The sequence below is a fragment of the Melozone crissalis genome, unplaced genomic scaffold (assembly GCF_028551555.1).
Source record: "Melozone crissalis strain CALT ecotype California unplaced genomic scaffold, PUWL_Pcris_2 ptg000107l_1, whole genome shotgun sequence".
NCBI lineage: Eukaryota > Metazoa > Chordata > Aves > Passeriformes > Passerellidae > Melozone > Melozone crissalis.
The window spans coordinates 4,852,380-4,877,349 of NW_026535884.1; the positions used below are offsets into that span (position 1 = coordinate 4,852,380).

The 24,970-nt window shown below is 48.4% G+C and overlaps 2 protein-coding genes across 2 annotated transcripts in view; one reads left to right on the forward strand and one right to left on the reverse strand.

Moving 5' to 3' along the window:
- Positions 1-4,262, forward strand: part of CASZ1 (castor zinc finger 1) — a 102,874-nt gene extending 98,612 nt beyond the window's left edge. The window contains exon 20 of the mRNA XM_054291861.1: positions 2,898-4,262. Within this exon, the coding sequence (XP_054147836.1) occupies positions 2,898-4,153 (1,256 nt within the window). The 3' untranslated portion in view covers positions 4,154-4,262. The remainder of the gene's footprint in view (positions 1-2,897) is intronic.
- Positions 4,263-15,866: 11,604 nt separating this feature from the next.
- PEX14 (peroxisomal biogenesis factor 14) overlaps positions 15,867-24,970 on the reverse strand; it is a gene marked incomplete at its 5' end in the record, with an annotated part of 65,425 nt that continues 56,321 nt past the window's right edge. Inside the window, 5 exons of the mRNA XM_054291862.1 lie at positions 15,867-16,838; positions 17,806-17,897; positions 20,694-20,791; positions 22,043-22,145; positions 22,745-22,830. Of these exons, the coding sequence (XP_054147837.1) occupies positions 16,376-16,838; positions 17,806-17,897; positions 20,694-20,791; positions 22,043-22,145; positions 22,745-22,830 (842 nt within the window). The remainder of the gene's footprint in view (positions 16,839-17,805; positions 17,898-20,693; positions 20,792-22,042; positions 22,146-22,744; positions 22,831-24,970) is intronic.

The window sequence follows — 24,970 nt, forward strand, 5'->3', positions numbered from 1 at the left end:
CAGAGCAAACTTCTGCTCGTGTGGCATTAATGGGATTTGGACTTCCTGGTCAGATCTTCCAGGCCACCCAAGCCAGTGCCTGCCCTGGTGTGCTGCACAGGTGAATGTCTGATTCAGGTCCTGTGCTTCAGCTGATCTTGCAAACTTCATATGAAGCCACCAAGTTCAGGGGTGCCTTGCCAGGATGAGGAGTGAAGTACAGGCAGTGTCACATAGTGACAGCATCAGACAGGTTGAGCTGTTTCTCACACTCGTTATTTATCAAGGCTCTAATCAGCTGCAGAAAATACAGATAGATTTCAGATTTAGGCTGCCATGATTCCCATGTGTGACTAAGATCAGAGATTTCTCAGGCTAGGGATTCTTATTCCATCTGGGAATGGCTTTTAGGGTGTGTCTCATTTTTGGCTTCTTTTCTCAACTCCTAGCTCTTTTCTAGTTAATTAAGGACATCTTTGTGCCTTAAATTCACACTTATGAGGCTTCTGGCAGCCTTCAAATGTCCCAGTCATTCTTCCTCCCACTTTCACTTATGTGTAAATCCAAGGTCAAAGGTTGGGAGTGTGGCTGGAGGACCAACTTCACAGGTTTCCAACTCCATAGGTTTTTCTCAAGAGACTTGGCAGGAGAGGGATCCCTGCCTTGTCCAGATGAGTGTGTGCAAATTAACAAAATTCACAAGAAACTCTATCTTTGCTTCTTTTTTAACTGAACTGCATGCAGCCTGAAACAGTTTTAACCTTGTGCTGTGCTTCCTCTAATCAAACATTTTTAAGTGTCTTTTGTTTTTACCTTGGTATAGTTTGGTGAATGCTGACATTATTAGTGGTTAAAGAAATAACCTTATGGAAAACATTTACCATTGAGATTTGGTGGGGATCACATCCATTGAGGCTTGTAACCTTTCACAGGGTGCAGGGACTGAACTTTGGCAAAAGAGGAGAGTGCACCAAGGTGTCATCTCTCTTCGTTATGCCCTTACTCCAAAACTTTACCTGGATGAGAAAACAGAATTGGTTTTCAGCTAAAGTTTTAAGCACATCCGTTTGAACTATTTTAAAAACTGTGTAGATACAGAGTTTTAAACAGGTAACATTTAAATTCTATTTATTTCCCATCCAGAGTCTTTTCTTTAAGATGGGTTATCCCATATTCCCATCCAAAGACAGACAATATGAGAATTAATTAATTATTGCAAGGAACTTGGTGGTTTGGCTGTAATTTTATTAAACAGAGTTAATCTGGACAGCAGCGACTTGTCTAGGCACCACTGCACTTACATGAGTTGGCTGGAAATGGAGAACTGGATTTTCAATGCCAGATGTTTAGGGGGGAGCAGAGAGCAAATTGGTCACAGATTCTGTAGTTAAGAGCCTGCCAATTTCAAATCTCCAGTGACAGAAAGTGATTCTTTCAGTGGTAGCTGGTGAAATCAGCCTCAGCGTGCAGTTTGCACCGTGTCACTCAGGCGGTCTCACCATGGACACCCTGAGCTGCTGTCCTGAGTCTGAGCACGAGAGCCAGTCACAAATGGTGTGGAAAAACCTTTTGTTCTTTGCTTATCCCACAAACTGTAGGGCCCAGCCACGTGGGAGAGGAGGTTCCTGGCACCCCTCCATTGGGAGTGTGGGAGCTTTCCTTCAGTGTCACCCCCCTCTCTTGCAGGGGGTCACTGAGGAGTTGTCACCTGTAATTCCTGTGTACCTGCCAGAAAGGAAGCAATGCCATACAATTGACTGTCCCTTCAGCCTCCCAGACCAGGATGGAAACTGCTCTGGGTTCTCAGGCCCCCTGCCCTGTGTGTCACAAATTGGGCTTCATTTAAAAAGATGGCAGTTTCAGCAGGGAGAGAGTAAAAAAAAAAAAAAAGTATGTGTTGGTTGCAAGCTATAATTTCTAATTACACTCACAGTTCTGCACCTGGTGAGAAATTCTTGCCTCCAACCTTGTCTGTGCTGCATGTTGATACTGGAGGTTGTGGGTTGATTCTGGAAACAGCAAGCAGGGAAGAAAAAAGTTAATAGATAGATTGAGGTCGTGTCTTTGATGTCAGTGTGATCCTGGGGGACGTGAGCACTAGCCAGTTATGCTGGCCCTGTGAATCAAAGGGGAAGATAGATGAGGGATCTTTATTTATACTAGGGACATAGTGGAATTTTTGAGACCCGAGGGAATGTTGCAGAGCTGGTATTTTCTCTCAGAGTCCAGTGGCTAGTGATGATGAGAATTAGCCCCATTGAACATCTGTCCATCTGTCTTTCTAAGTGCACTCATTGTAATATGTGGGCTCATTACAGTGAGGGATGTTGCAGTCTCCTGGCCAAAGTCCATCCTGTTTCTATAAATTTCCACACCCCCCCCGCTGCACTTTTCATCACGCATGGGATCTTCCTTCACTTCCTGCCTGTCCTTGGCAATTGTAGAGCATCACAAGAGTCTGGGTAGGGGAAAACAGTGCACACGTACAAGCTTTTAGCACTGCAGCTCTTTTTACCACCCCAGTGAACTACAGTGACACACCTCAGTCCTTGGACTGGAACAAGCTAGCTCCTCCCTGTTCTGATTTGAGGAAAACGGGACTAGAGATAAGGTCAAGCAGCAAGAGAAACAGTGAAAGTAGCAAACCAGAGAAGCAGCAGTTAAGATGTGTACAAGATCAGGTTTGCCAGAGCAGCAATCAGAGACAGGGCAGGATGTGCTGAAAACTGAGGAAGTGATGTCCAGCAGGCATCAGCTAGCCCACAGTCCTGAGCTGAGGCTCGCTGGGAGCTCGAGGGACGAGCTGGGGTGGGAACGTTTGCAGCATTGTGTCTTGGCAAACACAGAGCTTGCCAGGACAGCTGGGAGATGCAGAGACGTGGCTGTCAGCAACACCGCCCTGCGCTTTCTCTCCTCAGGGAACACCATCACTATGCCAACTGCCTCGGGGGCCAAGAAGCGTTTCTGGATCATTGAGGACATGTCCCCGTTTGGCAAGCGCCGCAAGACCGCGTCCTCGCGCAAGATGCTGGACGAAGGGATGATGCTGGAGGGCTTTCGGCGCTATGACCTCTACGAGGACTGCAAGGACTCGAGCTGCCAGTTCTCTCTCAAGGTTACCCACTACCACTGCACACGGGAGAACTGTGGCTACAAGTTCTGCGGCCGTACCCACATGTACAAGCACGCCCAGCACCACGACCGTGTTGACAACCTAGTATTGGATGATTTCAAACGCTTCAAGTCTTCACTGAGCTGTAACTTCCCAGACTGTCAGTTCTCTGGCAATAGCACACACTTCCACTGTCTGCGCTGCGGCTTCCGCTGCACCGACAGCACCAAGGTGACGGCGCACCGCAAGCACCACGGCAAGCAGGACGTGATCAGCGCCGCCGGCTTCTGCCAGTTCAGCTCCAGCGTGGACTGCGAGGTGCCTGACTGCAAGTACAAACTCAAATGCTCCCACTTCCACTGCACCTACCCCGGCTGCAAGCACACGGTGGTGGGCATGTCTCAGATGGACTCTCACAAGCGCAAACACGAGAAGCAGGAGCGAGGGGAGCTGCCTGCCATCTCTCCCGGCCCCGAGGGCCTCGCCCACTCCACTCTCGAGTACGATATCCAGAACTCTTCCATCAACCTGGACAGTTCGCTCAACCTCAGCACTGACAACAACAGCTCGCTGTTCTTCCTGCAGAACGCGGCCGGCGTGGGCCTCAACGACTCGCTGGACCTCAGCAAGAAGCAGGCAGAGCCCAGCGAGGGCCCGTCCCCCAGCAGGGCCGGGGCCGCGGCCCCCGAGAGGAGCGCGGCGGCTCCGGGCGCCGGGGACGGGGAGGACGAGGACGACTCCTCCCAAGAGGATGAGGAGGACGATGAGGAGGAGATGAATGAAGAGGAGGAGGATGATGAAGAGGAGGATGACGATGATGACGATGAGGAGGATGAGGAGGAGGAAGACCTGAACACGGATTCTGAAGAATCGCTGCCGGACCCTGAGGGCCTGGCCGCTAAAGAAGACGGAGAGCCAGAGGAGGGTGCTTCTTCCACAGACCATGGCGATGCTTCCAGGCCTCAGGGCGAGCCAGCCCTCACTCCAGCCCCAGCTCCTGCCCCTGCTCCAGCTCCGGCTGCTGCCCCAGCCTCCACCGTTGCTCCAGCAGCTTCTCCCTAATCCTAGAGACAGCAGCGGCAGTGGTTTGGTTTTTCCCTTACACAGATTTTACTAAGAGGACCCCGTATAAGGCAAGAACAAAGATGGGGATGGCAAATGAAAAACGAACTCCGTGCCACAGATGAGAGAGAGGAAGGAAGGAAACCCCTGCTCCTCCCCAGGCCCCAGAAGAGATCAGTTGGCAGCAGGACTGGTGCTGCATCACTCCATTCTACAGATCCTGGAACAAGGGGGCAGGATGCAGCAAAAAAAATACCCTTTATATGGACACGAACCCTGAGGGTACCCACTACTTTCCTTGCTCCCTGCACGGTGCGTGGGGCCTGTGCCCATCTGGGGACCCTTTTTTATGGGTGGGGCTCTATCCCCCCAATTTTCTTTCTGGGTTTTATTTTTCCATGTTTTCAGTTGTACGATAATAATAATAATCTCCACTTCTTGGAGGGGGGTGGGTGGGAACAAGAGGTAATGAATTTTAGAAATATATATTTGTGTGTGTGTCTCTCTATATAATGTACACACACACACACATATATAAAATTAAAGGAATTGGTGTCACAAAGACAAGTAGCTCAGCTTTTGCCAGTGGGAAGGAGGGGGTGAGGAGTGTGCTCTCTCTCTCTCTCTCTCCACCCTTCCCCCTTCTTTCTCCAGCATTAAATGGCATCAGACAGCCAGGGTGGGAGTGGGTATTTATTGTCACATAAATGAGGATGCATTAATGAATGAGTAGGGGTGGGAATGGGACACTCCTCTGTTCTTCCAGATCCTTTTTACTGTTAATGATAATAATTTTGAATGCTATTTATATTGTAAAACTTTCTCAGTCTACACTTTCTCTGTAGGACACCTCTCCTCATCCCTGCTGTTCTGACTGTAGGGATTTAGCTGAAGTAACCTGGGAAGAACACAGCAGGCAGTTTAAAGGGTCTGTCTCACTGGAGGACTGGGGTTACTCTGCCATCCAGTTCCATCTCACCCCAACCCCTAGGTGCTTCCTCTCTGCGGAGGTGAGGCGTTTTTGTGGTGCTTCAGTATCCCCATCTCAGGAGGCCGCGAGCTGCCCGTGCCCCGTGAGCAGCACAGGGAGCACCAGGCTGGCACAGGAGCGTCCTGGTCACTGCACAGCCCCGGGACAGGAGCAGGACAGTGCCTGCCAGCCCTGCTGCGGGGACAGGAGCAGGACAGTGCCTGCCAGCCCTGCTGCGGGGACAGGGAGCAGGACAGTGCCTGCCAGCCCTGCTGCAGGGACAGGGAGCAGGACAGTGCCTGCCAGCCCTGCTGCAGGGGACAGGGAGCAGGACAGTGCCCTGCCAGCCCTGCTGCAGGGACAGGGAGCAGGACAGTGCCTGCCAGCCCTGCTGCGGGGACAGGAGCAGGACAGTGCCCTGCCAGCCCTGCTGCGGGGACAGGAGCAGGACAGTGCCCTGCCAGCCCTGCTGCGGGGACAGGGAGCAGGACAGTGCCCTGCCAGCCCTGCTGCGGGGACAGGGAGCAGGACAGTGCCCTGCCAGCCCTGCTGCGGGGACAGGAGCAGGACAGTGCCCTGCCAGCCCTGCTGCGGGGACAGGGAGCAGGACAGTGCCTGCCAGCCCTGCTGCAGGGACAGGGAGCAGGACAGTGCCCTGCCAGCCCTGCTGCGGGCAGCGCTGCCCCGGTGTGTGACAGATGCGGATCTCAGGTGACTGTGGCAGGGCTGGGGAGGGGACAGCCCTGCCCTGCCAGCGTGCCAGCCGTGCCCTGCAGCAGAGCCCTGCTGTCCCTGCTCTCCCTGCTGTCCCTGCTCTCCCTGCTGTCCCTGCTCTCCCTGCTGTCCCTGCTGTCCCTGCTGTCCCACACCTGGCGCTGCCTTTGCAGTGTCAGACCCGGCTGGAGCCCTGGGCAGCTGCTGCAGGGTGAGGCCTGGGCACTCGCTGCCCCTCCAGCAGCCTGGGCTCTGCCCTGGCTCTGCCCGGCTGTCCCCTCCTGGCCTGGGCACACACTACAGGACACTGTCCCGGGCGCTGGCAGGTGCCACAGGAGCTGTCTGACCCCAAATCCTTGCCTGAGCCTCAAAGGGCTTGTCTGCACACACCAGGGCACCAGAAGGACTAGTATGAATTAATTCTGATCGTTATTTTGGTGCCAGTTTTAAAGTATACCAGATTAGTCTGAGCTTTGTCCTTTTTTAAAAAAAAAAAAAAAAAGCATTTTTTTTATACCATGCAGGCACCCTCTCCCCTCCTCAGCTCCATGAGCACTTCAGCTCGAAGGGATCCCCAGGATTTGTTTTCTCTCTGAACAGATAAAGGCCTCAAGAAATTTAGGTTGCTTTTTTTTTTTTTTTTTTTTTTTTTTTGGTTATTTCCCTAAGGAACTGGTGCAGATCAGGTCTGATTTATAAACAAGCAGCTCAGCTGTGTAAATGTGGGGACAGAATGTTCAGCTAATGTTTCAAAAGGAAAGGAAAAAAAAAAAGTTGTACAGTATTTTTCCTGTAAAGGTTATTACTATATATAGAACAAAAGAGAAACCACCAATGCCAAGGGGTGGAGGGGGAGGTGTCACCTGCCTTCTGGATAGCCCTTACATATGGTTAATTGTGTGCAATTTTTTTTCTCCTTTTTTTTTTTCTCTTTTTTTTTTTCCTTTTTTTTTTCTCTCTTTCAATGTAGTGTATGTTTGTAGGGGTGGCAGGGGAGGGGGGGCCTTAATGCTGTGGTTTGAGGCTGACTTCACACTCCCAGCACTGACCGGACCTGCACGATTCCGAACTCGAACTTGAATTTTGTAGAGATGAAACAAATGAAAACAAATGAAATATTATCACTAGTTTGTAGTTTATTTAATTCTTTGGAGTTCTTTTCCTCTATCAGCTATTTGTGTGGCTTTTATTTTTATAGGGGGTTTTTTTGTTGTTTGTTTGTTTTTGTTTTGTTTGGTATATCCCCTACCCTCAGCTGTGTGTTTCCTAGCACAACCCCATTCTTGAATAGAATGAAGCTCATGTTCCTGGGGCAGAGTGATGGAATGATGCCCTGGAATTTCTCAAAATGGGATGGGGCAAAAAAGATTTTACTTTACTAGCATTTGCTGCAGGTTCTGTACTTGTACATTTTCCCTGTGTTCAGCTACTTAGATAGTATGGTGATGGGCTCCAGGAGGAATCCTTAGATTAACACAAGCCACATCTTGCAAAGCAGATGTGATGATTTTGTACCGCCAAAAGCACCAGGATCTCTGTCAGTGACGGTGGGAGCAGGGCTGAGCCCTCCTGGAGGGCACAGGGAGCCAGGGCAGCCCTGGGCACCGTCCCTGCCCTGGGACACGGGGTCCCGCCTGTCCCAGCCCCCGGGCTGAGCCCTGCACGGCAGCGTGAGGAGGAAGGGCTGGGAGAGGTGAGGGATGTGAGGGATGGATGTGAGGGATGGATGTGAGGGATGTGCAGTGGCTCCGGCCGCGCTGGGCAGGCTCCCCGTGGGGCTGAGTGTGCCACAAGGGCCCGTGTTTATCTATGCACACCATTTTCTCCCCCCAGGCCCCCTCCTTCTCCCTGACATCTCAGCCCTGTCCCAGGCTCTGTCCCCTCTGTGTCACCCCAGGAGCTGGGCAGGCACTGAGGGCTCTGTCCCTGCTGAAGGTGGCCCCGGCCCAGCCCTGTTCCTGGGACTCTACACTGTCTCTGTTTGCAACAACAACAAAAGAAAGTTGAACCCAACTTTTTATTCTGCCATGTTCAGGCTTTAATTCAGCAAAACCCTTAAGCAGAAGAGTCTGAGTGGGCCCAGGTTTAAGCCCGAGCTTAAGTGCTTTTCTGAACAACAGCCCAACGCCCCATCAGAGCAGGTGGTTTGTCATTCCAAGCTCTCATACCAATGGGACTGTCTAAAGAATGACCAGAGAAGGAGAGGGAGATTCAACTGGCTCTATAAGAAGAGGAAAGAGGAGAGAGGAAATGGAACTGTTTTGTCCAAAACGAGATAAAAACCAAACAATAATAAACCTTGAGATGGACCCTCCTGATTCTGCTACCATTCACTGCTGAAGAGCAAAAAAATTAAATAAAAACTATTGACTAGATTGTTCATTCTAGCCACAAACTCAACTGGATTAAAGTCTGCGTGGAAGGAATTTTATAAAGAAAAAAAAACTTTAAAAAAAATTTTCCAATGTAGCAAAAAAAATAAAACAACTTTAAAAAACAAAAATTAAAAAAAAAGACAATGAGGGAGGATTCTAGCCTTTTGTAATATCCATATTGCACACTAGGACTATAAGCCATTGCTAGCTCATTTTGAATTTTAAATGTGTAATTTTATTTTGTTTTGTTGTTGTTTTTTTCTTTCCATGGGGGAGGGGGGAAAATAAATGCTTGAACCACCAATGCTCTTTTTAATGTTTTATAAATATGTATGTGTATATATATAAATATAAAAATAATATGTATGCACATATATATGTGTGTGTGTATATATCTATATGTATATACATATATATAGATATATAGATATATATATAGGTTTTGAGACAAAAATGCAGAAAGTGAAAAAAAACACCCTAAACAGGATGGTGTGCTCTGATTTACTTGAATCTGGTCTCTTCAGCACCTGCGTTATTAAGAACTGAATATTTTTCCACTTGAATTTAGTGCTATTAGAAATTTAATATATGTGTTTTATTTATTTGATTTTTTTTTTTTTTTTTTGCATGACTGATGCAAGGTTTGACATTTTCACTCAATAAAAACTGGAAAAAAAAAACCCCAAAGTTGTAAGTGATCGAGTTGTCTTCTTGCTTGAGGAGGTGGTGGAGTGACGAAGCAGGACAGGCACCAGGCAGCCCCTGCATGTGGAAATTCTTGTTTCCCCTGCCCGTGTGGCTCTTGCCCAGCCCCATGGAGCAGCTGGGGCTTTGTGCCTCTGCCACCATCAGAGGAGCTGGAGCAGCAGAGCAGTGCCTGCCAAGCCTGGTGCCCTGGCAGCAGCTCCTCCTTATTAGCAGGGAGGATTAGAGTCCTCTCCCTTTCAAAGCCCCCTCGCTGCTCTGCTGCAGCTCCCAGCCATCCTGTTTTCAGATATTATCTGAACATGCTCCTAAGCCAACCCTGGAGCCCAGAGGTTTGTTCTCACTGGAGCTCTGCCCGCAGCACATGGAATATTTAAATGGCCTCGTTTCCAGGTGGGGACAGGGGACAGGAACAACACAATTCATTGCTGGAAAGCTTTTGCTGGAACCTGTCTTTCCTCAGTGGGACTGACTGGACTTCATAAAGGAATGGCTGAGCTGTGGGAGAAGCTGCAAGCTGAACAAATCAAAGTCGCACTACTGCATTTGTTCCAAGCCCTTGCAGGTGGTGATAGTGCAGTCCTGCACCCACAGCCCTGCACCCACAGCCCTGCACCCACAGCCCTGCAGCCACTGCCCTGCAACCACTGCCCTGCAACCACAGCCCTGCACCCACAGCCCTGCAACCACTGCCCTGCACCCACAGCCCTGCAGCCACTGCCCTGCAGCCACAGCCCTGCAACCACTGCCCTGCAGCCACTGCCCTGCAGCCACTGCCCTGCACCCACAGCCCTGCAGCCACTGCCCTGCACCCACAGCCCTGCACCCACAGCCCTGCAACCACAGCCCTGCAACCACTGCCCTGCAGCCACTGCCCTGCAACCACTGCCCTGCAACCACTGCCCTGCACCCACAGCCCTGCAGCCACTGCCCTGCAGCCACAGCCCTGCAGCCACTGCCCTGCAGCCACAGCCCTGCAGCCACAGCCCTGCACCCACAGCCCTGCAGCCACTGCCCTGCAGCCACAGCCCTGCACCCACAGCCCTGCAGCCACTGCCCTGCACCCACAGCCCTGCACCCACAGCCCTGCAACCACTGCCCTGCAGCCACAGCCCTGCAGCCACAGCCCTGCACCCACAGCCCTGCACCCACAGCCCTGCAACCACTGCCCTGCAGCCACAGCCCTGCAGCCACTGCCCTGCAGCCACTGCCCTGCAGCCACAGCCCTGCAGCCACAGCCCTGCACCCACAGCCCTGCAGCCACTGCCCTGCACCCACAGCCCTGCAACCACTGCCCTGCAGCCACTGCCCTGCAGCCACAGCCCTGCAGCCACTGCCCTGCAGCCACTGCCCTGCAACCACTGCCCTGCAGCCACTGCCCTGCACCCACAGCCCTGCACCCACAGCCCTGCAGCCACTGCCCTGCAACCACAGCCCTGCACCCACAGCCCTGCAACCACTGCCCTGCAGCCACTGCCCTGCAACCACAGCCCTGCAACCACTGCCCTGCAACCACTGCCCTGCAGCCACTGCCCTGCAGCCACAGCCCTGCAGCCACTGCCCTGCACCCACAGCCCTGCAACCACTGCCCTGCCCCTGGTGAGCCCTGGGAAGCAGCAGACACCAGGCAAGGTCACTTGTTCTAATGCCAAGACAAAAATGGGGCAGTTGCTGCTGCTATTGCACCTCTAATAGCCTTTGAGTCCTCTGTGGCAGACACTGTCACATGGAAACCCTACCAAATGGGCGAGGGCAAAGAGGGGAAAAAGGCACTGGGGATTTATTTGTAGGTGAAGGAGGTGCTGGAAGGGATGACAAGTCCTTCACATCAGCCCTGGGGGAAGAAGTGGGCTCACTGAGTCCCTCAGACACTTCCCTCACAAGGGTCAGGCGTTGCTCAGGAGATGGGAACATGGTCCATCCTGAAGCAGACCCCTTCACCTTCCCAGAGCAAGGCAGGGTGTCCTTGCCCCAGTCCTGCTCTTGCCCATCCTAGCTGAGGAAGGGTGGCCAACAGAGGCAGCTTCCCTGCTTCCTTTTGCTCTTTTTTGGCAGGAAAACTCTTAAACAAACAAATGAAGAAACACTGAGGATTTAAGTAAACAGCTGAAGATTTATCTGACAGGCAGGCAGAGCTGTTCCTGCCCCTTCCCTCCCTCCCCACAGGGCCGTGGCAGCCACAGCCCCTGCCCTGAGCCCCACAGCCCCTGCCCAGGACGCCAGGGCAGGGCCAGGCTGTGCCTGAACCCCAGAGCTCTGCAGCTGGCAGCTGAACTGGGCACAGCTGAGCCCCCTGGTCCGTGGCCAGAGCAGTGAGACAGCCCTGGGAGGGAAGCAGTGCCTTCATCCAGTGGCCAGGTGCCATCCCTGCTGCAGGGCACACCTGGGGAGGAGCCAGCTGTGCCCACAAGGCACCCACCAGGGCTCCAGCTGTGCCCTGAGGCACCGATGCCCCTGCTGTGCCCACCCAGCCCAGGGCTGGCACAGCTGCAGCCCCTCCTTGTCCCCTCCATATCCCCCTGCCAGGGGTGTCCCCACATTCCCCATTTTCCCACACAGATTAGCAGGTTCTGCCTGCAGGTTTTAGAACTGGGGGGAAAAAGAAGGTAAGAAAGAGATGCAATAGTGGGATTTTCCAGTTGGAGGCTGAACCAGGCTTGTTCCAGCAAACAGAAGAGCCTGTGTAGCAAGAGGGACTCCCAAGCTCCATCTCACACCCAAAATCTGCTGCTGCTGCCATGGAAGTGTTGATATTGCTGCAAAAAGCAGGCAGGTAAGCAAACAGGCTCACATGGAACCTGCTGTTAACAGTCCAGGAATAATTCATCTGTCCAGGAAAGCTGCAGCATTTAGCACCCAGTCCTTAGGGCATTCACAAAGTGGAAACTGCTTAAGGAAAGCAAATCTGCTCAAAGAGATGGAAGAATGTCCACCCCAGAATTTGCTCTGGTTTAACTAAATCAGTTAAAGAAATTAATTTAGACAGGTGTTACTGTAGCTGTGCACACACAAACCTCAGTGGCAGCTCCAGAAGCAGAGGGACAAAGTTGGCAGCAGTCTGTGAGGTGTTGGAAAGGAAGGAGCATGAGGAGATAGACAGGAGGGGAGGTGAAAGGCAGACACGAGCAGGACGCTGCACACAACAGCCTTGCCAAGCAAAGATACAGGCAAGCAGCCTGGCACAGTGACAGCCAGAGAAAGAGAAACAGGCAACAAACAAGGCAGTTGTACTTCTCCATCCTCTGAATCAGCCCTACCCAGCCAATCACCTTCTCCCACAGGAGACACAGTCCCAAAGAAAAGCAAGTATTTCACCTAAACCAATAAAAAATACAGTGTCACTCTCCTATTCCTCTTCAGGCTATTCTTGCAGCCAGCATCATAAAACATCTCTCATTATTTGCACAAACATAGAAGAAACAAAAGAGAACCCTGAAGGATGAGTTCCTTCAGCAGATGCAGAAAAGAGGGGGCTTGGTAAAAAAAGCAGGGTGTTGTTCTAGGAGGCTCCATACTGTAAGTAATCCCTGAGCAGTCCTTGCAAAGCATTTGGGGAGGTTTTTAGCCTGAAAGACTTTACAGAAATAAATTGTAATTGAGTTTTAATAATCTTCCCCTTTTCAGAAAGGGCCTGACAGATGCTGCCTAGTGCTCACTTCTGCCCCATTTCAAATATTTTTACCTTATTTGGATGAAATATATTATTTTTCTAAAGAAAGGAGGTTGGGTTTTGTTTTTTTTTTCTCTCCAAAGAGATGGTTTTCCCTTCGTCCAGCTGGTGCCTTTATTAGGTTAGTGCTTGCTCCCTTTTGGGGATGGGATTGTTTTTTTCCCTGATCTGGGACAGACCATGCCAGCCCCTCAATCTAAAAGCATGCAGCTTGTACTGCACAGCAAGTGGAGAAGTCAGGCCCTGATCTCCATCTTCCCTCTCCCTGATACCCCAAAACTCACCCTAAGAACATTTCCATTTTTTATATATTCTTCATAAGAGTGTGAGAAGTGGTGAGAGCCACCCTTTCACCAGAATAACAGGTGGACACAGCTGCAAAGGTGCCCATCCAGGCTGAGGAGCAGCACAGTCTGGGGATTTGACAGTAAAAGGGAAAATGAAGAAAGCTGGAAGCTCTCTCCTGTACCTTTAGGTAAATAATTTCCCTTGTTTCACCTTCCAAATTACTGGGAAGGACCAGTCTGATATTGTTTCCTCCAGGAGAAAGCACAGGGTGCCAGGCAGTCACTGGGATGTAGCAGATGACACTGTCCAGAGGAAGCTCCCTTCACCTGCTTTTTTATATGTTAATAAAGACCTACAGAAACCATGTTAGGGACCCACTGAACCCAACTCTCTGCTGTGTTATTCTTATTCCTGTGTAAAACAGAGTACACAGCAAAACAGCACTTGAATAAGCCAGGTGGTGGGGAGCTGCTGCTGTCTCATTCTGCAGATAAAAGGTTCTCTACCTGGTCATCTTTCAGTTAACAGGATGCCACTTCCAGTGCCAACAGTGGGGTAAGCATTTCACAGGGCAGCTGAGCTAAGAAGCTTGTTTCTAATAAAAAAAGAAGAAAAAAATGAGTAGTCAGGCTACAAGGACCAAAATCCTCTTCCTGCAGCTGCTGCTATGCTGGAAAGAGGAGGAACACAACACAGAGGAACAAAACTTGTGATTCATGACTGTACCAGCAGGTTAGAAGGTCTGGCTTCTTACAAATTCTCTGCTGGTTGGTTGGATCTCTTCAACAAACACAAAAGCACCCCATCAACAGCCAGAGGCACAGAGCTACATATTTTGAGCAACAGTGGCCTTGATGGGGTTTTCTGGGACTCATCAGGTTGGAGAATAGAAAAACTTTAGAACTGGCACAACATACAGAACACCTACAGAACTGGTAAGGTACTAAGAAAGGAAAACTAAAGGACAGAAGAGAGCAGTTAAAGAAAACTGCCTTTTACTCCTGAGGTAAATGAACTGAACACTGGCAACATGGAGGAAAAGGGGGGAAAAATGAACCCACAGGGATGCTTGTACTATAAACCCTGTAAGTCACTCTGCAAGGCACATACCTCAGCAACATATTTTCCACATTTCACCAACTGCTGTTGTCCAGGCACCTTCTATTTTCAAAACCTTCTATGTATATAAAATGTATAGCAGGACAATACTTTTTCATCACATCCCTGTGTTGTTGTGTTTTCTCTTCACAAGGATTCCTGGCTTGGAGAAATGAAAAGTGTCATCTCTTAAGAAAAGCCTTTCTTTTTAAACACTTTCAAATTTGCCCTGTTTTAGCTAAACGTGACGTTCTTTGTGAACGTTAAACAGTGGAGAGAGAGGCTGAGAGGGAGAGAGAGACACACACACACTCACCCACTCCTGGGGAAGATATTCGTCCATTTAAGGCATGAGAAATCATCACATTCAGCAGCAGGTCTAAATACAGTAATATGAAGGTCCCTTTCACTCCCCCGAGCAGGAAAATGTCACTGTGTACCAGACACCCAAATACTTGGGAATCAAGTAAATCCCTCATTTTTCAGAAGGGAGCCAAATCCTGCTGCTGAACAATGATGGGACTGTAGTAGCTCCAATTTACTGGCTGCACCCCATCTCTGTCCCTCGGTGGCTTCTGGGCTGGGATGGCAGGGTCAGAGCAGTCATGGGATGCAGCACAGCATTCCCTCCTGCAGATAACACGGGGGGCCATGGCATATCTCACAGCTCCCTTCAGCACCTCCTGCTGCCGGGGGAAGGAGCAGGGGGAGCTGCATTCCCCACCCTGCAGAGCCTCCTGCTGGGGGCAGAGGCACAGAGGAGCTGCCCTGCACCCGGGGGCACATCCAGCCCAGCCCCTGCAGCAGCTCCTGCAGCTCTGTGCACTGTGCCTCGCACTCACACCACTGCCTCCTGCTGACCTGCCCAGGAGCAGGCACAAAAACAACCACAAATGTCCCGTGGAAAACATTTGAGAAGGACCAGATGTCTGTCACCCTCCCTTTCCCCTCCCTTGACCACCCTACATGCATATTTCTCCCAAAAATAAGAGCCACAGTAATCCAGCAATAACCTGGTGTTAAATAGTGGTAACTCATATTTATTACAATTATATACAATCATATTTTATATTTGAAATCTATACATGATCACACAGACGAGCACACTTGCTTGGTGAGGACAGTGAGACTCAGTTGGTACAAGAATTGCTCTGCTAGGATGCTCTGATGCAGTGAATAGGATCATTGGACACCACCACTTCACCAGCTGCAAACACAATGCTGCAAACTGCCAGAGGTTTAAAATTCACTGGTTTGTGTATGGCCCAACAGGGCAAAAAAGAAAAAGGCTGGACTGGGCAAGAAGGGCCAGTGGTTAAACCTCAGAACTGGAGCTGTTCTCTCTGCTAGAGAGACTGCTTTGCTGAAGCAGGTGCCTGTCACTGGAGAGGTATCATTTATGATCATTTTTCTTCTCATTTAGGGGAGAAAAAAAGGCTAAAAACCATTGCAAATATTCAGAATTAACCAACTATTTCAGCATCTGATTTCACCCCATTCGTTTGTTCATTCATTAATTCATTCAGGGCAGCTACAAATAAAATAGAAGATGTCAAAAACTGATGTGAGCTCCCTGTCTTTGGAGGAGGAAGGGTAATAATTGGGATGAGTGGAGTCAGCTTCTTCTAAAGCCTTTTACTGTTGAGCAATCATCACCAAAGCCACCTGTTCTCATGGACTTCACCTGGCCTTGGTCCCTACCAACACGCCACTCTGATGAATGTAAGCATGTGGAGTGGAAATAGCATTCTTTGGACCCCACAGAAATTTAGTGTTTTTACATGCTAGGTAGTTTCAGCAATTTGAGGCTTGGCATAAAGCTTGGAAGAGCCAAGACTGAGAAGACTGAGATCTGGTGAGGAATTTGAGGTTAAAATGTTCTGGTGGGGTTTTTTTGGTTGGTTGGGTTTGTTTTTGTTTTTTTTTGCAACAGAGTATCAAGTAGTTTGAGAAATAAAACAGGGCTATTTTGGGAAACAGAGAACTGGTTGGGCCTTATGTGGGATTAAAGGCTTGCGAAATCAAGGAGCTCAGGACAGACTGGTTTCTGAAATTGGATAGAAGGGCTCTAGGATGCAGCAAGAGGCCAACTGCTTCTGTAAGAGGGCGTACTCTGCAGTGTGGTGCATGGTAAGGCCATCGGTCTGCAGCCCTGCAGTGACCCCAGCTCAGGGAGGAAGGGCTGGGCGGGGAGAAGGAGCCGCTGCAAGGCTGCAAAGCCCTGTGCTGAAACAGGGCAATCAGCTGTTCAGCGAGCAATCACGACCCTGCTCAAGGTCAATCAAGGGGGGATCACTGCAGGGAATGGTAGCTGCTCTCTCCACGAAATGGGAGAGGCACTGGGACAGTGCAGCAGGCTGGGGGAGATGTGCAGCAGCAGCAGCAGCAGCAGCCGGGATGCCTTAGTCAATCTCGTTCTCGTTGCTGGCCCCCTCAGGTCTCCGTAGCTTTTCCACCTGCTCGTTAATCTGCCCATCCCCTCCTCGCCGGTCCTCAGTCTGCACACCCAGACATTCCTCCTCATCCACATGGCTAACATCATCATCCTCATCGTCCTCTTCCTCCTCGTCGTTCCCTTTGGTTTCCCGCTTCTCCTCCTCCCCCTGCACCTCCATGCGCACCTGGCTGGTGACGTCGATGGCCTTGGTGGCCTCCTCGGGGCCGAGCAGGTGGCAGCTGACCTTGGAGCCCTCGGGGCTGTGGCTCTCCTTCACGGGGGAGGACGTGGTGGACTCGTTGCTGACGGGGGAGATGTCACTGCTGCTGTTGTGGTTGGCAACGACAGGGTTGGAGGGTGAGCTCGGCTTCACCGGGATCTGCCACGACGGGATCTTGGGAGCTGAAGGGGAGGGAGGGAACTGCCTCCTGGGGGAGGGCACGAGGGAAGGAAAAGGAAAGAGAGGGGCTTTTGTTATAATACTGAGGGGTTTCAGCAAGACTCAAGCTGCAAGTCTCTTTGCCATAAATGAGCAAAAGCAAGGCCACTTCACTTCTCCAGAGAGATTCTTAAAGTGCTTTACAAGCACTCAGCAATCGAGCCTGTACACAAGGAAAATATCCCAGCTGGGCAGTCTGAAGCACTAAAATGATCTGATTTGGCCAATTTCACAAAGTAAGCCAGCACTCAGGAATGCTGCCTGTGAAAAGACATGGGTGTCCCTTTTTAAGACAATCACTAATTAATTGGTACAGAAAAATTCCCACTGGAGGAAGAAGTCAGACACGCCAGGTGCCTGAGCCAGGGAATTTCACCACCTGGCTCTCACCTCACTGTGCTACACCACTGTTGCATTCTGGCTCATTGCAATCCAGAGCCTTTCTCCCAGTCCCAGCAGGCACTTTACATGTTTGGGCCAGGCCCTGGCTGCCACAAACTGGTTCAGCTCCTCTGACTTGCATGGAGTCATACCAGCTTGCACCAGCTGGAAAGCTGGCCCTGAATCCTTTCCAGGTGGATTTTAAGGATATGATACTAGCATGCCCTAACCATGAGCAAGGCAGCTGAACTGCACCCAGAAGTGACTATCTAAAACAGAATACAGGTGCAGATGCAGTCAATTCCTCAAACTAGATGAGAGGCATCCTGACTGTGGGGGAAGTGCAAACAAAAAGGAAAAATCTTATCAATACCCTAAGGACTCTGTGATTTAAGGCCAGTTTGAAAAGCATTTTGAGACCTGCAAACAGAAAGTGATAGTGGAGTGCAAAATGGTGTTATTAAAATAGCAGTAACAGGATATAGAGGCAGTTCCTGTTGGAAATGCCTTTCCTCTCCATGACTGAGGGAATCCCAGAAAGCAGCACAACGTCTGCTCACACACTGCATCCATACCGGTTCAGGAGAAGTCCTTTTAAAGAGTAGATCTCAGATTTCAACTCATTAATATTCTGCGACTCCAGAATCCAGTTGGTGGAAGTTGTGGCCTAGAACATGAAAAGCAAGACGTAAAGATCAATATCTGAACTGCAAGATAGCTCACCAATGTCACTTTTTCCTATGCTGTTCTTCTGCTCCCATGTGGGAATTCCCAGTCCAGTGGATAACACATAAGCTCCATCACTTCAAACCTCTCACCTCTCAGATCTGAGCAAAACAACTTCCACACTAAGAAGTATTCGAACAGATCCCCAGGATGACCAGAAATAATTGTCTCAAGGTGCCTAGACTATTCAACATTTGCTTTGTGTTTGGGAGAGTAATTCATCTTGTCTCCAGTCCTGCCTCCCATGCACAACCATTGCTAAAGCATCTCAGGGGGACATTTCTTTTTTCAGGAGGCCAGCACTTGTGAGAATTCAGGCACAGCTGGGCCAACACTGGAGGTCTTCCACCAGCGTAACAATACACAGAGAGACAAACCAAATCATTTGGCACTGACCTACTGAATGATTTCTAGAGAAGAACTAGAACTAGGATCCTGAACAGCAGTGGGAGTTGCACTGAGTCAGGTCCTTTACTCCTTCATGTGACTGAACTTAGCTGAAGCAACAGATTTGAATATTGTATATTAACAACTGTTTTAAAACCATTTGCTCATTTCTCCTAAACCATGAAAGAAAGAATCCATTATCTGCACTCTGGCATTTAGAGGTGGACTGATAAATACGTACTTGAAAGTTGCAAACATTTTCCCTACTTGATCTGAAGAATTAGGTCTATGCTTGAGTTACCAGGTCATGTCTCCAGAAGCAGCTGGACTAGGCACTGTCTCTTGGATATTTCAAGGCAATGGGTGCAGTTTTGTGGGGATAAGTAACTCATGGAAGCCTGGTACAGCTGCTGTCAGAATTGCATCAGAATTGCCACAGGATATCAGGCAGAAATTACAGTAAGTAACTGAGGATAACATGCTGCAGACAATACTTTTGGCACTCTTTCTGTTAACCCTTTTGGGAACTTGAGAAATGGGAGTTTTCTAAGCACAGATCGTGGTCTATGGTTACCCATCCTTTTGCTCCAGTGATTCCTGTAGCCATGAGACCACAGAATACTCATGCCTGGCACACCCCACAGTAATTTCTGCTAAAAGCCATTAGGAACAAACATATTGGTGAGTATCACTGCAGAGATAGTTCTAATGAATTCCCCACCAAAGGAAGCCAGAATTGGAACAACTAAAAACTTTCCCTCAGCAGTTCCCACTAGATGTAGCCAGAACTGCTTGTTCTTACTCTTAAACAGACTTGAGCTACTGCAGAGTAACCCTGCAGCCAGCACTGCTCACAGTGACTTCTGGGCTTCAAACCCAAAGGGCTGGGAGAGGCTCAGGCTCTAGTAGCTGTGTTTTACACAGATGTGTTCCCTCAGGATTCACACTCCCAGCCCTCAGACAGCAAGAATCCAGGAGCCACTGTTCTGGCTTTCTAAGACCTTGAAAGCTACAGCAGCACATTAACAAGGGAGTGATTTCCACTCACTGGCCTGCAAAGGACTCAAATTTCCAAAACACATATGGTGCCAGATGCCTAGGATTTAGAAATAAAATCTGACATCTGGGGCTTTTTAGCCAGTCTCTTTAAAAACAGTTGTAGAAAATTCAAGCCTTGAATTTTTATGTACGTTTTTTAATTACTTAAAGTCCCTCTTTTTAATTTTTTACAGCATGCCAGTAGGAGTTTGAAAAGCAGATATAAAAACTTACATTACAGCTGAGAAAACACAGCTTTTATTCTTTGGTTTGTGGGGTTGCCCAAGTTTTTCTTTGTACACATGAGGTTTAGATATCATAACAATGTGTGCTACCATTTCAGTGCAGGGGGTAGAGAGGGGGGAAGGAAAACTTCTTCAAGACTCTCTAAACCACCAAGACTTATGGCCTTTTTCCTTCTTAAAGCTCAACATGTGTTCTTAATCTTAACACTTAAGACCTGAAAACAGTTTTCCAATTTCCGGACTGGCTCCAGGCCACTGTCAGGCCACAGTTCCCAAGGAAAATTGAAGCAGAGTGTTGTGACCATAAACTGGCTTTCATGGTTGCATTTACAGCTGTGCCACTGAGGGATTCCTCCTGTACAGTGTGCACAGCACAGAGTCAGCTGTGGCCCACCAGTCACACACCATCAAAGGATCTGCATCAGATTAAAGTCTGCTAAGGGGAGAAGACAACTGTTCCTGCCACAGGTAAAGGGCTGAACGCTGCCTAAAGGATGTGACAGAAAACTCTCCCTGTACAGAGAACACCACAAGATAACTGTGAGCAATCCTGGCCCTGAACAATCCAAGTTTGTGAGTCAAAGGAAGACTTCATCTCCATGTGACTGCTTCACATCCACCCTGCCTCACACATCAACGCTTTCTGTCTGATAGAGTGCTTGGGCCAAGGAGTAAAGCACTAATTCTCATTGCCAGAAAGAAAATCAATTTTGGTTAAAAGTGGTTATTTTATTTACACATGTAACAACACAAACTAGTCAGAATTGATGGTTTTATTGCCAAGGTCAAGTCAAGAGTCAAGGAGAATGGGTCACTGTGTGTCATTAACAGAGTTGTAATGGGGCCACCTGTTACACTCAGCTGACCAAAATCATTGAAACAAGAACCCAAAGAGTGAGAATGTTTGGCCATTACCTGGATCTGAACAAGTGCCTTAAATACAGTCTTTCAAGTGAATACAAAGGTGATGGCTGGGTTGTGACCCCAATGAGAGCTTTCCATGTGCCCACAAAAGAAACCATGCATGCTCCAAAATGCTCTAAAGGTGAAGAGTCAGAAGTTGGTACCTTAGAAGCAGCCAGTTCTTGGGTGAGCTCTTGGATTTTCTGTTGCTGCTGGATCAGCAGCTCCTGGACAGCTGCTAAGGTTGTTTGTAACTGAGTCACTGCAAGGGAAAAAGCAGAAGAGTTAAACTGAGATACATCCACATACACACACTCACCCACGCCTTTCCTGCTGTCTAGCTACAAAGATGCCTCTATTCCTCCTATATTTAATTTATCTATGCCCGCCTGCTCACTTTAATCCATATGATTTATCTGCACTACGGGTAATCTACCTGCACTGCATCTAACCTCCAGTATTTCTAGTTTATCTTTCCATTGTATAGATGTCTATAGCCCACAGTATATCCGTCTAAAACCTCTCCCTTTTAATTATATTGGTTTATGATTTGTACATCTCCCTGAACTTACACAATGTTTGTATCATTTATCTATCTCGGGGCTCTTGCAGGCAAACACTGGGGCTAACTCCAGTCTGGGAAGAGGCTGCTCTCAGGGCTGACCTGAGGGTATCATGAGAAATGAAAGATGCTTTTCTTCTCACCCTTCAATGAAAAGTGTAATTAGCATCCTCCCATTCTTAACCTACTAGTTCCTTCAACCCCAATATTTTTATAAACTTACTGCTGAAAATCACAGTTTTTTCATCCCAATTGAATATACTTTGCACTTTTTCCCCTTTTATTTCAAGAGAGCACCCTGTACTCCTACACCCCAACAAACACTGAAGAACTTCTGCTGGACGCCAGCTGTAGAACTTTTTCTACTTTGGCACTTTATCCAAAGCTTACAGGGAGTAAACAAGCTGATAAAATAAATAAAATTGAAAACTCTATTGGTGTGACAGGTAACAGCTAATCCAGACCATCATTAGGGCCTCAGGTAATGAACAGACACCCTATAGAGTCAATAACATAGAAGGTGGCTAAGGTCAGAGAGGCACAGTAATTACAGACTCTCCTGACCCTTCCTCGGATTTTCAGATGGAAGGTGGGGAGAAACCACCAAAAAAAAAAGCCCCTGAAAACATCAGAGAAGCAGAAATTAAAAATGAACTTTACAGCCCTCCGAAAGGCTGTCATTTTATTCCCCTTATTAATATTCTGAGGTTGGGAGCCTTTCCGTAAAAACATAATTAATTGAGGCCGTGCCGACAGTAAACAAGCAATTTCAAATTAAACCGAAATGACGGCGGCTTCATTTGCAAATGTGAACAGATTCTCAGAGCAGATAAATGAAGTCACCACATAAAGTGGAGATGGAGGGAAAGAAAGGGGTGGGGGTCTTGGCAGAATGGAGGATCCAGGGAGAAAAGCTTTGAGGGGTGAATTGATGGAGTCATTAATCTTTACCTGTCTGTGTCACACTGCCACTCATCTCAGCAATGTTCGACTCAATCCTCTGAAGTTGTTTCCTGTCTTCTTTGCCGCCCATGATGAGAGGGACCAGGTATTTCTGCATGGAGTACAAAAACTTTTTCAGGAAACAGCGATGTGCAGAGCACTATTTCTAATCTACCTGAAACGTCCTCGAATCCCACCCCTCAAATCTCAGCCTTTATCACAGCAATCATTTATCTTCACATCTGGCTGAGAAAAGAAATTCCCTCTACAGCAAGTGCTAAAAGAAGTTGCAGAAGAAGAGTTTTTTGGTTACATTTGTCAGGGTATTGAAAACCAATTCCTAAGTCTGGACACAGCCATGAAATCTGCCTCATTCTGCCCCTGAAGAGGGTGGACTGGACATAACAGGTCCCAACTCTCCTCTAGCTACCATGGAACCTTCTGCAGCTGCATCCTAGGAACAGAATATGCTTCAACAAGAGCATAAGCGAGGGAAATTACCTTATTGCTAGTAGTTTGAGATCCACAGCTAAAAACTAGTTTTGTTTGCTTGCCACATTTTGACTCTGCATTTTCATGTTAAGTTCTACATTTCTCAAATATACCAATGGCAGTGCCAGTGAGGACAGAGATGCTTCACCAGTTTTGGACACAAGCAGCATAATGTGTTTCTCTCAGAGTACAGTGTGGGAGTAGCAAGGGACCTGTTACCTTGTAGAGCTGGTGGAATCCAAAGGCAATTCCTGCCATGATGATAGCCAAAGCCCCATAATCTCGCCATCTGGAGCCAGGGGGACCTAAAGTTCAGAATCAAGAAATAATCAACAGTCAGAACTGCAGGTGACAACATTTTTGTACATTCATTTTATCAGAGAAAAGAGTAGCAATTAACACAGTGTGCAGGCCTGTGGCTGAGGACAGTTAAACAGATCTCTGCTATTGACTCTGGCCTTGCAGTGCCACAGGGAGGAAAATCACAGCAGCAATTAAAGAGGGTCCATCAAGCTGTTTTGCCCTACTCTTTCCTTGCAGAAGGCACTCTGAACCCAGGTAACTGTCCCTGGGGCTGGTAATAGCTAAGGTTAACTCCTTACCTGAATACTCCTTACCTGGATATTGTTACCCAGTATCATAATTTTTGAAAAAGGGGACAGAACCAGAGACCCAAAAGAGTGCAGGAGAAAGGAAGTAAGGGAATGTTTCAAGAAAGAAGAGAAATCTATCAGGGCAATAAATGGGTTTATGAAAACTGTGTCAGCAATTATGGACCATTTCAATGAGGAAGGATCCAGTGTCTTTCGAGCTTAAATTACAAATAGGGACCAAAGCACACATAAAGAGCAGAGAGAAAATATGCAATTAAGTATCTACAGAGAGGTACAGAAGTAGATAAAAGCTTGAGATATTTAACACACAATTGTACAGAGAAGCTTAGAGGCTCCACAGAGGAAAGCAAAGACATGGTGTGCCCTGCTCCTTCAGCAGGATCAGAAGATACCTGCAGCTTTCCAGCAGACTGATCCTGTCACCTCCCTCGCAGTTCCCTGAACAAACCCTGTACTGCCCCCAGTTTTCTTTAACAATAAAGAGGATGCAGAATGATCTGCCTGAGTGCAATGGCAGGATGTGGGCAGAACTGATGAGATGGGAGACCGGTGTGGTCTCCAAATCTACGTGTGACTACAATGTCTCATAAATGCATTATGTTCTTCAAATCTCAATTCAGGAGGCTTAACTGGCTGAAATGGGTGCCTCTGGTCTCCTTTCTGCTTTGCTCACCTATTGCCATTTTGCTTGCTGCTGAATTCTTCTACAGGCACTCCATTCCAAAAGTTACCCCCAATCCCAGCACTCAGGGTCTAGAGTACCTGGGTCTAACTCCCAAACACTGGCTCTCAGAGCTTCTTGCTACATTTGAGCTGAAATTATCCTCTGGCTAGAAATCTGAACAAATTAAGGCATCTCTGTCAGAACTGGTGAATAGTGTCACCAGGAGTATTTTGGGTTGCTGCAGTTGCAGTTTTGGAGCTTAGGCACATGATCAAATTATCATAACTTTTTAACTTAATGAGTTAACACACGTCAGCTAAGCTGCAGTAACTGGCTGTGTACATGTCAGGATTTAAAATGATCTCTTGCTAATCTTGCTGTGAACCCCAGCCATCTCTCCCACTTTCCCCTCTGTGCTGTGCCCCCACTGTCACTCTGGCATCTGAAGTCTCTTGGTTGTCCAGTTCTCTCCCCTGAACTTCTGACTAAAAATACCCTTTTATGACAATTTGTTCCAGGCTTGTCCAGGGTTGATTATCTCAGGGGTCTGTGATCCTGCCCATGGCTGTCCTTGATGGGCTGTCCCAAAGTCCCTCCCAGCTCCACTGACCTCCGAGCAGGAAGGAGACACACCTGTAGGAATCCATCTGCTTTGCCCTTTCACCTCACTCATCTCTCCCTCCATTCCTGTAATGCTTGAGCTAAGAACATTTTATTGCCCCCTGGTTTTCATTATTAATGAAAAGGGACCAGAATGATCTTTCCTAAAGTTCAGAGAGTCTATAAAGACAAGAAGCTGAAATGCCATTTTACTCATTTTAGAGATGTGTGAAATCTGTCTTGTGACACAAAAAAAAAAAAAAAAGTGCAGGGGGTGGAGAGAAGAAGTGAGCAAGGGAGGGAAGCAGTAAAGGCTCTGCACTGACCACAGCAACCTCACAATGTTACAAAGAATGTCACAGCTCTGCCTAAATTCCACGCTCAACCTTAATTTTTCTCTGCAATTCTCTAATCTAAAGCATGAAGAGAGACTTAGGAGTTTCTTCATTTTAAGCTCCATGCTCACACTGACTGTTTGCATATCCTCAATTTCTCCACTTGTAAAACAAATAAAAATCAGATAAAGTGAAAAAGCACTGACAGCCCAGTTACTTTAGGCACTGCAGA